This window comes from Rutilus rutilus (genome assembly GCF_951802725.1).
Source record: "Rutilus rutilus genome assembly, chromosome: 5".
In the NCBI taxonomy this organism is placed as follows: Eukaryota; Metazoa; Chordata; class Actinopteri; order Cypriniformes; family Leuciscidae; genus Rutilus; species Rutilus rutilus.
Window position 1 is genome coordinate 37,799,307 of NC_140213.1, and position 14,422 is coordinate 37,813,728.

General features: G+C 35.6%; 2 protein-coding genes across 2 annotated transcripts; one reads left to right on the forward strand and one right to left on the reverse strand.

Annotated features, from left to right (window-relative positions):
- Nucleotides 1-699: 699 nt before the first annotated feature.
- anpeplb (alanyl (membrane) aminopeptidase-like b) lies at nucleotides 700-9,084 on the forward strand. The gene is made up of 20 exons (XM_084408968.1): nucleotides 700-1,464; nucleotides 1,887-2,029; nucleotides 2,510-2,649; nucleotides 2,751-2,871; nucleotides 3,404-3,558; nucleotides 3,922-4,029; nucleotides 4,143-4,286; nucleotides 4,374-4,439; nucleotides 5,025-5,090; nucleotides 5,171-5,304; nucleotides 5,511-5,593; nucleotides 5,702-5,832; nucleotides 6,907-6,962; nucleotides 7,038-7,185; nucleotides 7,268-7,356; nucleotides 7,436-7,540; nucleotides 7,656-7,823; nucleotides 7,909-8,049; nucleotides 8,610-8,691; nucleotides 8,826-9,084. The coding sequence occupies exons 1-20, from the start codon at nucleotides 863-865 to the stop codon at nucleotides 8,973-8,975; spliced, it is 2,832 nt and encodes a 943-aa protein (XP_084265094.1). The 5' UTR covers nucleotides 700-862; the 3' UTR covers nucleotides 8,976-9,084.
- A 900-nt stretch (nucleotides 9,085-9,984) lies between these two features.
- Nucleotides 9,985-13,754, reverse strand: arpin (actin related protein 2/3 complex inhibitor). The gene is made up of 6 exons (XM_084408969.1): nucleotides 13,580-13,754; nucleotides 13,182-13,257; nucleotides 11,098-11,230; nucleotides 10,637-10,843; nucleotides 10,390-10,553; nucleotides 9,985-10,150 (listed from the first exon to the last, which is right to left on the reverse strand). Exons 1-6 carry the CDS (start codon nucleotides 13,669-13,671, stop codon nucleotides 10,142-10,144), a joined length of 681 nt encoding a protein of 226 aa, XP_084265095.1. The 5' UTR covers nucleotides 13,672-13,754; the 3' UTR covers nucleotides 9,985-10,141.
- Between the last annotated feature and the right edge of the window lie 668 nt (nucleotides 13,755-14,422).

Below are 14,422 nucleotides of genomic sequence, written 5' to 3' on the forward strand. Positions count from 1 at the left end.
TATCCGGGTTTTTAAAAACCGGGATATGAGCATATCCGGGTTTTTGCCGGTGTTTACATGGCCGTGCGCGACCGGGTTATTGCTAATATCCCGGTTTTGAACGGGTTATTGGCTGCATGTAAACGTAGTCAATGATCCACATTTTTCTGATAGACCAAACAACTAATCAATTAATCGAGGAAATATTCAACAGATTAATCAACTATGAAAATAATCCCAAATCCCTAATCATTATGCACAAGTGCATTGCATTGGAAGCCCTGGATATAAGCCTCCCTCTCGATCTCTCTTAAATATTTTTGTTTTATCTGTTTTGTCATTTAGTAAACTTTATAGATTTCAACCATATTATTCCTTTTTGAGTCTCTTTAACAAGAACTTAGATTAATGTATGAATTGAATAGTGATTGTGTGACCTATGATGAGGGAACAACCAGTGATACCCTTGGTAGTACCATCAAATAATAGCCTATAGCGATGTCATCAGGATACACATACCGGTAGGCAGTGGCCCACCTTACCGGGGGTGACCACGTCGTGGTCCACCAGAATTTATAGTTTACCCACCTCTTTTTTTACCACTACACCACTGGTGCCAACGTTCTGTGTTTGCTGGGATTATAACTGACTCCAGATGTGGGACAAAGAGCGATGCAACGCACTACATGTCAAATACAGTCATGTTTGTGTGTTTCTGGTTCATCCATGCTTGTTAATGTGTAATCTTGATAGGCGTGGCAGTGGTGCTTGACGCCCCAATTGATATATTGTCAAGATCTGTGAGACGGTACAGAGTCTAAAAACCGCTCAGCAAGTTCCCTTAGCTCACTTCATTCTTGGAGGTTTCTCAGAAGGATCAGAAATGGCCAAAGGAACTGCTATTTCCAAGGCCGTGGCTGTCGGCATTGGGGTCATCACCGTTTCTTCTGTTTGTGGTTTAGTGTTGATGGTTGTGATGTTCCAAATTCAAATAGAGAAAAATAAACCACTAGTTCCACCTCGTCCAACTAAACCTCCGGTTATTCCAACAGATCTTCCAACGAATCTCAGACTTTACGACTATTTGATTCCCGAGAGCTACAAAGTCGTCCTCCAACCGTACCTTTACGCAGCGATAACTAACAACTACACAAACCAATCCTTCTTTTTCACGGGGAGCTCAACCGTAAGGTTTAAGTGTATGAAAGTCGCCAAAACCATCTTACTTCATGTTCACAACCTAAATCTGACGAATGTGGAAGTGAGAAAATCTGATTCAAATAAGATATTAGAAAGCAGATATACGATTCATTACAATGAAAGTAATTTTCTCGAGATCCAACTGGAGGACAAGTTATCTGGAAATGGGACCTACTACGATCTTTTTACCACCTTTGAAGGGGAACTTTTTGAAGACTTGGCAGGGTTGTATGTGAGCCGGTACACTGAGAAGAGTAAAGACGAGGATGAGGAGGATGAAGAAAGGTAACGATATCAGGAAATCTAGTTTCTTTTAATAGAAATATTATTTATAAACTAGTATATATATATATATATATATATATATATATATATTAAATAATATTTTTGTCTTTCAACATTCATTGACTGACAAAATGTGAATGTGTAGCCTACTTATTTCAGTCTAAGATATATTTGCATGTATTTGATCACATAAATTGTTTAAAAAAATAATTTTCTAAACTTTCTCTTCATAATATTCACCACAGGCTATCTTTTGTTGTTTATACAAATTCTGTTGTTTATTGTGAGAAGCCTCCTGATATTTTTTTTGTATGAAATCGCCATTATGTACATTTACTGTTGTTTTTACATACAGTTTTAATGACAAATACGTGAAAGATAAATCCAGAACATAATTTACATAAATACTTTTCCACAAACAGATTCCTCGCCACCAGCCTGTTGCAACCCACAGACGCGAGGAGAGTATTTCCGTGCTTTGATGAGCCAGCTCTGAAGGCTGTGTTTGATATTACTATTATCCACAGACATGGAATTAAAGCCCTCTCTAATGGACATAATGGAGGTTAGGATCCTAACTTGTCAAGCTTTAAAAAGTCAAAATTTTACTGTACATGAAAGAACATATTTGATATATAATATATATACACGCTTAAAAATAAAGGTTTAAAACGTTTTTTTTTTTTTTTTACATCAGCGCCATAGAAGAACCATTTTGAGTTCCCCAAAGAATCTTTCAGTGAACAGTTTAAAAAGAACTTTTAAAAATCTAAACAACCTTTTTGTAACTTTTTTTGTGGTATGAAAAGGTTCCATGGATGTTAAAGTTTCTTCATGGAACCAAAGATTGAGACCCTTTATTTTTAAAAGTGTAAATATTTAGTCCTAAATAGAGTCTCTAATACAGACAACAATACACGTCAAAACAGCGTACAAAACCTGACACATTTTGAAAAGACTGTTGCTTATTTGAAAACGATTTAAACAATGTAAACAAAACAAAAATCAAAGTATTTATGCTCAATGTATAATTTCTGTTTTTCAGGTTCAATCCCGATAGAAATAGATGGAGAAGAATGGTTAGAGACTAAATTTGAATCGACCCCCATCATGTCAACTTATCTATTGGCTTTCACTTTAACTGATTTTGATTACATATCGATACCTTCTGGGTCAAACATGGATGTATGTGGCTTTCATTTTTACTGAAGACATTTCAGTGCTGGCTTTTTTTTTATTTTTTATTTTTTACATTTCACAAATTATTATTATGATGTGTTTCCAAGATATATGCTCGGAGAGAGGCTATTGTTGCTGGCCATGCTGGCTATGCAGCTGAAATAACACGGAAGATTCTGATTCGCTATGAGAGTGAATTTGGATTGACATACCCACGGGAAAAACTAGGTGAGTCAAGGGGAAAAATCAACAAGAAGGTTTCAATGGCTCTATTGAATTATGTGGTTTATTTTAATTGCTTGCGTGTTTTTTTGTGCCCATACAACAAAAAGTTTAAAAAGAAATTGGACCCCATTGACTTTTATTGTATGGGCCGGACATTACATTAATACATTATTAAGATCAAAAGTTGTATCTGTTAACATTAGTGAACTAAAATGAACATGAACATTGTTTTTAACTAACATTAACAAAGGGTAAGAATGCTGTAAGAATATTGTTCTTTGTTAGTTCATGTTAGTTATTGCATTAACTAATGTTAATCAAATAAGACCTTATTGTAAAGTGTTACCAAATATCTTTTGTATTCTAAAAAAAACACACAAAAAAACAACAACACTCATTCAGGTATGGAACAACATTACTGAATGTTCATTTTTGGGTGAACTATCCCAAACAGAACATGCTGAACAAGCTGAAATGAGTCTGTGTTCCATATAAAAGACATGGAGGATCACAAGCTAAATTTGTTTTATTACAGATCAGATTGCCCTGCCAGATTTCAGTGTCAGAGCCATGGAAAACTGGGGTTTCATTTCATATCAGGAGTCAAGTTTGCTGTATGATGAAGATACGGGATCAACCTTTGATAAAGAATGGGTGGCCACTCAGGTTGCTCATGAGTTGGCACATCAGGTAAACATATTCATAACCTTAATATCCTATTGCATAATTCATCACCGACTAAAGTTTACATTGGGCTAGATATTTCAATGAATAGCATTGTTAACTGTGCAGTAGTGACAACCTAAAAAAAAAATATATATGCAAATAAATAAACAATCAAAATATATGAGAATTTTAATTAGCCCATTTATTTTTGCTATCCTTTGACTAGTCATGATTAAGTTACCTGCATTTTAAAATTTGCATTCTCTGATGTAGGTCTTTAGAACATTACATATTTGGATCCTCCACTAGAACTATGGGTTGAGAACCCCCAAATCATAAATCTTTAAATAAACAATTTTTCCATTTCATACCTGTGCTTAATTTCAGTGGTTTGGAAACCTTGTCACTATGCGCTGGTGGAATGACCTGTGGCTGAATGAAGCATTTGCGACATATATGTCATACACCGGGGTGGAAGCTGCTAACTGGGACTTGGTATGTTTTTGTTTATTTTAGCATAATGATTTTAACAAATAGTACCCAGGGTTACTGGGTCAAAACTGCCACCTCCAACTTCCTCTGATGATATTGTTCATTTGTGTTTTCAGAAAGATCTATTTGTTCTCAGAGAAATCCAGTCCGCCTTTCAAGTGGATTCCTTGAACTCTTCTCATCCTCTCAGCTTGCATGAAAATGATATTCAAACTCCCTCTGAGATCATAGAACTTTTTGATGACGTCACACGCAGCAAGGTTGGCATGACATCTCAATACAGTTATAGTGTCAGCTTAATGTTCAAAATTAATAAATAAAAAAATTATGCTCTGTACATCCTCTAGGGTGCTGCTGTGTTGAGAATGCTGTCCGCATTCATGACTAACGAAGCATTTATGAAAGGAATCAGGGTAAGCCGAAGTCGGGGGGAATTATATACACTATTGTTCAAATGTTTGGAATCTTTGGAGGATTTTTTATGTTTTGAAGAAGAAAGGTCTCTAATGCTCAACAAGGCTGCATCTATTTGATCAATAATACAGTAAAACAGTAATATTGTATATAGTGAAATATTATTACAATTAAAAGAAATGTTTTCTATTTTAATAACTTTTGAAATGTAACTTATTCCTGTGATGGCAAAACTGAATTGTCAGCATCATTACTCCAGAAATCATTCTAATCTGCTGATTTGGTGCTCAAGAAACATTTTTTATTATTATCAATGTTGAAAACAACTTAGCCATCACAAGAATATATATGGTATAACAGTACTGTCTAATTATTTGAAAACAATATGTTCAGATGCTTTGTTTAGCTTTTTAAATCCACAACTCAAAAGTTATATATTATATATACTTAAAATATTTTAATATAATTGTGTTTTACAACTTATGATTTTTTGTGATATGATGTGATTATGTATTGTTTATGTATTGAATATTTTAAAGTATGGTCAGGACTGATTGTCTAATTACTAAATGTATATATTTTAGATGTATCTCAACAACTTCCAGTACAATAACACTGTGTACAACGATCTATTGGAATGCTTGCAAAAGGTAAATCGAGGACCTATATTCTATTTTTTAAGTTGAAATAATATGAGAGAATAATGACAAATATTTCCAACAATGATCAGGAGACAAATGTAGATTTGGAAGGCTTCCTGAGCACATGGATTGAGCAAGTTGGGTACCCAGTAATCACCATCATTACCCAGACGGGGGAGACTTCTCAAGAACAGTTTTTACTAAAGCCAGGCGTGGGCCATGAGTGAGTTCCAAAAAGCAATAGTATTCAATATTATCATATTTACTGAATCATTTAGGTTCCATGGCAGACCTTTTATACCATTGGATTTAAACTAATACAATAAAAAGTCCTAAATTATTGTAGCATTATATGCAATATAGTCTTTATTGTTTTGTCTCTATAATTCAGTTTCCAAATTCAAATATTGTTTATTTTCTTCCTAACAGTATTCCATGGCAGGTTCAAATCACATACATTAAGTCTGATGATGCGGGGTTGAAAAAAGATTTATTTAGAGTAAAAGGTCCAGGTAAGGAACGAATAAACTTTAAAGCTTAATTTTAAACACAGGGCTAAATATGCAGTAGCTGTTTGTAGTGATTAACCCTTCTGCTCATTTCTGCATCCTTCCTTACAGTTCGAAGGTCACATTTTCAACTCAAAGATCAATGGGTTCTCGCCAACATCAACTGCACTGGCTTTTACCGTGTGAACTACGATGAAGAAAACTGGAACAAACTTCTAATGCAGCTTGAAAAAAACCGTAATGTAAGACATTTTATTAGCATCCTTTTTAAATCACTTTACAGTTAAGGGCAGCAACATAACTTTGCGCAAGTACGCGAACCCGTGGCCAACAACCGATCTGGTTAAACATACTTAACGTGCGCTGTTCCATTGGTCTAGCGGTATCAAACCTCAGTAGGCTACTCAAGGGGGCGATAGAGATACATTCAAATAGGCTGCCTCTCACATAAACACAATTACTCAGGTAAATTGCTATAAACTTACTGAATCAGCATGAAATGGAAGTTGTTTTAGTGTTTTCTTCCATATTGTGACGTATATCAGAGTGAATAGAGATGGCTTCTCAAACAAGAAAAAATGTAGGGCGGGACTTGATTTTGTTCATTAGGAATTGATTGGATTGTTGTGTTTGCTATAGACCCTTAGGTGCGTTTACACAATGTCTAATTACGAGATTACGAATTGTAAAAAGCATTCACATTCTCGTAGAAATCGTAATTACAGCATTATCCGGGAATTTTCTGAGAGCTCCCATTTGTACCATATGCTGTACCGCCTGATCGCTACAGATTAATATTTCCATTGCCGTTGATAATTCCAATTCTGAGCCGGACGTGAACAGCCCCGAGTAGAACATCATGTGTTGTCATCTCGTAATTACGATAATTACATTGCGTGAACTTTTCACATTTCCGGGGGGGTTCTCAGAAGCAGAAGTCGTCATCATTGGGTAAACTTCTATAGTGGTGAATGGGAGATGACAACTATAATAATTTGTAATTTTGATTAAGGATTACTAGAGCACATGAACGTGATGTGCACAGATAGGTCATTTATAATAAATGCTGCAGTATATAAAAAAGTTACTCTTGTTGTTGTTTAAAGGAGCTACCAAAAATGAACATAACCAATGTCCATCGCATATGAGAATACAATACGCGATCCGACAGTCAGCACGCAACTTGCGAAATCGAGCTTGTGTAGCGTGAAGCGTCTGCGTGCACGTACTTGCGTGAAGTATGTTTTGTCATTTACAGTAAATATTCAAAATTCAAGCAGAATACTGATGAGATCAAAACTACCTTACATCTTTAGATGATCCCACCTATCAACCGAGGGCAACTCATTGATGACGCTTTTAATCTTGCAAGGTACATTTTTCATTCAGATAATTTGGTAATTCTATTGTTGTTGCTGTATGTTAACTTCTAATATTTGTTGTAAAGGGCTCATCGCCTCAACGTCAGTATTGCACTAAGTCTAACTAAGTTCCTGGTGAATGAAACTGAGTATATTCCATGGGAGTCCGCACTGAAAAACCTGGACCATTTTATCCTTATGTTTGATCGCTCCGAGGTCTATGGTGTGATAACGGTGAGCACAAGGAAACAGTCTAATTAAACACATACAAAACAGTAAAAAATGTGATAACTTATCTCTACATTTCTATGTCAAGAAATACCTACGCAAGCTAGTTACAGGACTTTATGAGCACTTTGAAGAGTACACAAATAATGGAACCATTCCTGAGGATCACACTGACCAGTAAGCACATTTTTTTGTCTTTCTTTACATATATTTTTTGTTGGAAATCTAGCAATCATTCTTTGATTTTTCTTCTTAGGTATAACCAGGTAAATGCTATTTCAGTGGCCTGCGCCCATGGCCTTCCCAAGTGCATAGAAATGGCAAAACGTCGATTCACGGATTACAAAAATGGCTCAAATACGTGAGTTGCGTCTTTAAGACTAAATTAAATGATTGTAAATTACAGTTCTACAAGATATCTATGCATATACATAAGATATATTGACTTGAAAGCTGATGTATTTTTTTACATTTAGGATTCATCCGAATTTGAAGAGAGCAATCTATTGCAGTGCAATAGCTGCCGGTGATGAGGATGATTGGGAATTTGTTTGGGAAGAATACCAAACGACTACAGTCGCTGCCGAGAAAGACAAATTAAGATATGCTCTATCATGTACCAAAGAAATCTGGCTGCTGAACAGGTCAGGGCAGCGATTTGAGCTTTACACCATCTCAACGGACTCTATGTTTACTTCATACTCACTATTGACGTTTATAATCCAACAGATATCTTGAGTACACTCTTGACCCTTCAAAGATAAGAAAGATGGATATGGTCTCAACCATAAACTACATTGCCAAAAATGTCGCCGGCCAGCCTCTCGCATGGGATCTTGTTCGTGGCAAGTGGTCCTATATCACCCAAGAGTAAGTTAAGGTCCAAATGATTATTTAAATTCAATGAATGAAAACTGGAAAAACTATTTTCATTCAAAAACCGTTCACTAGTAACACACTGAATTAAAGACAACATTTCGAAGTAGAAAGACTGAGATTGTATTTTCTTGTAAAACGTACTCCAGTAATTTACAATACAATACAATACAAACAATAAATCTTTTTTATTTTTTTACAGCGCAGGCAAATGAAACCACTCAAATTACATATTCCGCACACATGTTCAGTCTGTGTCTTTGGCTTGAAATAAATGATGGATTATAAAATATGAATCGGGAATTGCCACGGCAATCAGGAAGTTATAACACCCAAGTTACATAAAAGTATCAAAGATCAACAGCAATTCAGGGTCCAAAGGCTGCCTTCAGCTATAAATGAATGATAGTCTTAATTGTCTTAAAAGTTTTATCTCTGTTACTTGTTGGAAACCATAAGTATATGGACATGTGACTTCAAGGTTTTACCTCTGTTACTTGTTGGAAACCATAAGTATATGGGACATGTGACTGACAATCATCTTTTTTGGGCAGGTATGGAGCGGGAATCATATCTTTAGGCAGTCTGCTAGATGGCGTGACAAAGAGATTCTCCAGGGACGTTGAACTTGAGGAGGTGCGTTGTTTGCCATTTTTGGTTACTCTCTGACTCTTTCAGTTATTGTAGAGGGATGATAAAGAGTAATAGTTGATTATGTCACCATTTCCACCATTGTTCTTACACAAACATTCAAAATTGTCTTTACACAGCTGAAGCAGCTCCAGAGGGAGCAGGATAAGAATGAACAGGGGTTCGCAGCTCGAACTTTGGAGCAGGTCATTGAAAGGACAGAGGCAAATATTAAGTGGGTGAATGAAAACAAGCAGAATGTTAAGGATTGGTTCAATGGAGAGCTGTAGGATCAGAGTTTTTGTAGGCCTGCACGATCAAAAACAGATGTAAAGGCATTCCACAAAGAAAGCAACACCCTCCTGTGGTTCTGAGATGGTTTTCGCTGGAGAATTAGTCGAGCGTTAGAAGAGAAGAACAACGAACGTGCAAAAATGGCTACATAACACATTCCCTATGCTGTGTTGAGTAGTTAAAGCCAGATCTATGGTCTATTTAAGAGAAAAGGCCTAAAATGAATGTTTAGGATAGCTTAATTTATTGCTTTTAATATAATTTAGCTGATATTACTGAGTATTGTTTACAGTGATGAAATCACATCTAAGCACATAAACCAAAAACAAAAGCACAAAGGACTATTATGTTATTCTTTGTATTTGTATAGTTTATTTTAATTAAAATGCATATTATGAAAGCTAGTATTTTGAAATATGACCTTTTTATAAAACCATAGGAATAATTTTGTTGATTACTGTGATTGATGATATTATGAATGACAAAAGATTTCATATTTTTAAACGTGTAAAAGTCAAACATGTAAATCTTCAAATAAAGTGCATTTTTTTACACAGCTGTTTCTTTTGATGCACTGGTACTGTAATAGATCTATAACACACACACACACACATATATTGTCGATACTAGATATTTAATTGTGCATGCTTATTTTCCTTTTTACATTATAATGACCATTGCTGCCATTTAATGCTCACTAAAAAACACAAATAATTTAAATGTAAACTTCAGCAAATCTAAAAACAATCAAATCTAAAGTATAAATGTATTTATACTGTACATTATAATGTACAAACTTACTTAATTAAAACAACTGATTTTAGGTTTTAGTGTTTTAAAATAGTGTATCATTTTAGAATCAGCCATTAATCGGCCATCATTTTAATATAGTTGCAAGTATAAATATGATTATGAAATATTATAAAAACATTTTTAATAACGATGTTTAATGATCTGAAGGATATGCCTTTGAAAATACTTAGTACATAAAAATGCGTAACAGTCTTTATTTTAAAATGGCACTTTTGCTGTTTATTGATTATATTTTCATGTGATAACATAGGAATACTGACTGTGAGGTCTTGTTTTGTGGTGTAAATATACATCTGGAAGACAGATAACAAGGCACTGTGATCAAATCCTGGAAGCTGAAGGGTGTCATTCAGTCATCCTGAAAGCAAGATCCCAAACAACATAAAACAAATGTTACAGGTTTGCACAAAGAAACTTTAGTGAAACAAATCCTTCACTGGATCATTGCATTTGTTTGACTTATCTTAAACCTCTCTTGATGATAGAATAACAGGAAATGTTAAAACGATTACACATCTGTTCATGATAAACCCATTTCCTAAACAAATGTGGCCAGAGCAAAACACAAAACATTTTCAGTTGAGCAGAGAATCTCACCCATTCTTCATCATCTGCTCCGTCACCCTGACCGACACTCTTCCCTGTCTTTTCCTGATCAGTTTTGTTAGCCAATATTTTCTCTGTCCACGATGCTCCAGCGTTCTCATCTCCCGCAAAGTTGCACTTTGTCACTGTACCACCATCCAGTTTGGCGAAGGAAACTAGACAGGCAAAAACAGACAGAACAGTATGTAGCCACCTTGATTTACTTAGAAGTACATACTATTTTCAGCATTGCACTCACAAATAAAGGGCCCGTCTCCTTTTGTCTTAAGACGGATTTCTTGGCCAGGCTCAAGCTCTGTTTTATTCATCTCCTCCTCTGAGATCCAGAATGCAAAGGCCTGACCAGGACAATGTTTTGAAGTCATTTTAACCAGCTGGTCCTTATTCACAATATCCCTCAGTTGGCGCTCATCTAGACAATCCGTTTCACCCTTAGCCTCCACTTCTGCAAGGTTGAGACACACAAACAGACACCTTTTGCTCACAACATGCATAATAGTCTGCTGCCATACATGAAGATATTTTATAAATCGGCAAATTACATTTACTTGTAATAGTTTTGTAAAAGTTAATTCCAGCTTTTATTATTTAATGGCTCAACTGAAAGTTTTTAAAACAGGCTGCCATTACAAAGCACAATAAAAACATGCCATATTAAAACCGAATGGTTCTGAATAAATGCACATTATGGCTACTCACTGAAGGATGACATGAGATAACCTGTGTTGACCTTCCGGGTATCACTGAAGTTAGGTTCAATCTCATTTCCTTTTGAATCATATTTTCTGCGATGGATTCGGCTTGGTTTGATGTACAAAACATTGAAGCGCTCCTGAAATAAACACAATTTAGAATTTATTAAAAAAGGATATCAGAAACTTGCAAGGCAAGCAACAATAAAACAATTGCTGAATCACTAAGAGTCATGGAAAATATTATATTATCATTTCATTACAAATAAGATTATATATTCTCGACTGTTCAAATGTTTGGGGTCGTTTTAAATGTTTTTGAACAAAGACTCTTATGCGCACCAAGGCTGCATTTACTTGATAAAAATACAGTAAAACGTTAAATATTATTACAATTTAAAGCTACATTGTGTAATTTTTTAAGTTGATTCTTCTTAGCAAAAAACACTTTCTAAATCTGCCATTTAGAATACATACGAGCGAGTCGCTCGAATGGCGGCAGCCATGTTGCGCTTCCAACTTGAAAATATATTAGCCAAAGAGGGACATACCTAGAAAATTCAAGCTTCGCCTTTCGCGTTTTTACACTCAATGGCACCGTGACAAATGCGAGGGGGAAATTACTCGCGACTGCCGGCAGAATTAAAAAAATACGGCCACCGTAGGAGTTAAAATGCCCTCGGAATGGGAGGGGCTAGAAAGTAATATTCAGTTGGTAGCAAGCGGCAACATTCTAATCTGAAAAATGAAGCCTACCCGGAAGTGCGAAAAACTGCAATACATCGAAAATCCGCTAGGGGCAGGTCCCAAAAGGGAGCAAATGTCCATAGACCCCCATGTTAAAATGTCCGTTTTCACAGCATAAATTCATGGTTTTACATGGTCCCATGGACTTTTATTGAATTTTTCGATAGGTTCGGAGTGCCTGACAACTGTGAGGGGGGTGAATTTTTCTTTTATCTTTTAACTCGTTAGTTTAGACGAGCGTGGGTTAAAGGGTAACTAAACCCCTGGTCAGAGCCTGACTCCACCCACTGGCAATATTTGAAAAATGCTGGAAAAGTAGGCAGAGCCCAGTGGAGAGGGGGCGTGCATCTGAGACGTATCTCTCTGCAGGCAGGGGCGTGGTTAGCTGGTACACTCTGACATCAGAGTGTACCACAACTTCCAATAGGAAAATTCAACTGCAGTAGCCACTGTTCAACCTGAAGAGGGCAGCACTCAGACGTTTTTACACCATATTTAGTAAAATTAAAATACTTTAAACACAAATGTCAAAACAATTACTTGAATCAATGAAAAGCACTAATAAAGCCCCATTCTTACAGATCATTATCTAAAAAAAGTTGGTTTAGGGTTTAGTTACCCTTTAACTTTGATTGACAGCTTGATTGACAGCTGATAACGAGCATAGGCTGCGCCGAGTGGAATTCCTGAAATTTGACGTCTCGGCCATGATCTGACACAACACATCATACCACCTCTGTATCCTTTCTGAACATTTGTATTGAAATATCGTACCAAGATGGCGCCGCCCATACCCCCCATAAACGGCCTCAAAACTTTTCTTCAGAAAGTCTATGGGTGACGTCACAGACGCTTTGTCCATATTTTTTTACAGTCTATGGTTGGTAGTCATAAACAATTTCAGCTAGATGGGAGAAAATCCTACACAGTGTACCTTTAAAATAACTGTTTTCTATTTTAAGATATTTTAAATGGACCTGTAATGCAAAGCTGAATTTTCAGCATCATTACTCCAGTCTTCAGTGTGATTCTTCAGAAATCATTCTATTCTATTATGCTGATGTGATGCGCATTTCTTATTATTATCAATGTTGACATATAATATTTATTATTTAATATTATAAATTTCATTGTGGACACCATGATAATTTTTTTTAGGATTCTCTGATGAATAGAAAGTTCAAAAGAGCAGCATCTATTGAAATGTTTTTATTTTGTAACAGTTAAGTTTTACTGACCCCAGACTTCTGAACGGTAGTTTAAATTAGAGAATGATCATGATTGTACAACCAACGTTTCTGAGTTGAGGAACAACTGAAGTTCTCTAATAAACAATCACTTTACCTTTCTGTTGTTCACATCTGTTATGACATGGCGTGACACATCCAGGACCGCCCCCTCTAAAATGACACCATGACCACTGTAAAGTGAAAATAATACATAAAACACAATGTACTATCATGGTACTATGATACAAGTAGCCTACTATGGTAACGATCGTTTCCGCCAGTATGCCACAGTTTGTGTTGCTATAAACTATAATAACTTGCTATTACAAAATTGACTAAATGTTTCACAGTTTGAAGCATATAGCATACCAAATTACTTCATAATGGTTTTACAGTATTAGCTATAACGTATGTAACTATTGTATTTGGAGAGTTATCCATATCTGTAAGGGAGACGAGGAAAAGTAAGCAGTCGACAACTGCAAAAAGCAGGCTTGCACTTTAAAGTATTACCTCTGGTGAACTACTGGATCCCATGCTGAGGATAGTTTCTCATTATGCACAGGTTTGTTTAATAACGCAGTGTTGTCATAAATGCGACTCATCTTCTGCCGATGATGATGATTTTGATTTCGTCGAAAAGCTCAGCCACTTCCTGGTTACGTCATCATGAAATCTCTATCCATTCGAAACGCAGTTTAGAGATGCGGGGAAATAGTCATGAACAGGCTACAAGAGGAAATAGTGTGTATCTATGTAGTTGTAACTTGTTGACAATATATAAATGAATGTAAAATAAGAGTTTAATGAGAAGTGAATTAATTTTTGCTTATCTTTTTCTTCTGCACTGAAGACTTCTATATTTGCGCGAATGGTGGTGCCAATATGAAAAGTAAAATATTCATCATCACAGTTTTATGATAGCTGTGGAAACCTGTTTTCTGTTATTTTAAGTGAACCCAACATTTTTTGTGTGTTTTACGTAAAGTCATCTATCAATCTACTATGTCTTCAAAATATTGTTTTGTGTTTTTCTTTTATATAGGCCTAATACCATTTTATATATCATCACTGGAATTGACTAAACTGAACATACAGCACTTTTGGGTAGTCTGATTCATATCTATTTAAAAAACACCATATTAAACCATATTTTTATTTTGTGGAAATATATTTTTTGTTTTGTGAAATGTAACATTGCACAATAAAAGTAACACAACTACAAATTACACAAAAATAAATAAAATATACCACTAACACTGAATAAGAAGCAATCAAACACACACACACACACACACACACACACACACACACACACACACAGAAAAAACATACAAGACACCTATACAAAAACAT

Bases quoted from the DNA above. Each gene is read 5' to 3' on its own strand.
- anpeplb (XM_084408968.1), top strand. From the start codon at position 863: ATGGCCAAAGGAACTGCTATTTCCAAGGCCGTGGCTGTCGGCATTGGG. The intron at 4,030-4,142 runs GTATGTTTTTGT...TTGTGTTTTCAG, and splicing joins AAGCTGCTAACTGGGACTTG to AAAGATCTATTTGTTCTCAG. The intron at 7,541-7,655 runs GTGAGTTGCGTC...TTTTACATTTAG, and splicing joins TACAAAAATGGCTCAAATAC to GATTCATCCGAATTTGAAGA.
- arpin (XM_084408969.1), bottom strand. From the start codon at position 13,671: ATGAGTCGCATTTATGACAACACTGCGTTATTAAACAAACCTGTGCAT. The intron at 11,231-13,181 runs GTAAAGTGATTG...TGTTTATTTCAG, and splicing joins CAGATGTGAACAACAGAAAG to GAGCGCTTCAATGTTTTGTA. The intron at 10,554-10,636 runs GTGAGTGCAATG...TTGCCTGTCTAG, and splicing joins AGGAGACGGGCCCTTTATTT to TTTCCTTCGCCAAACTGGAT.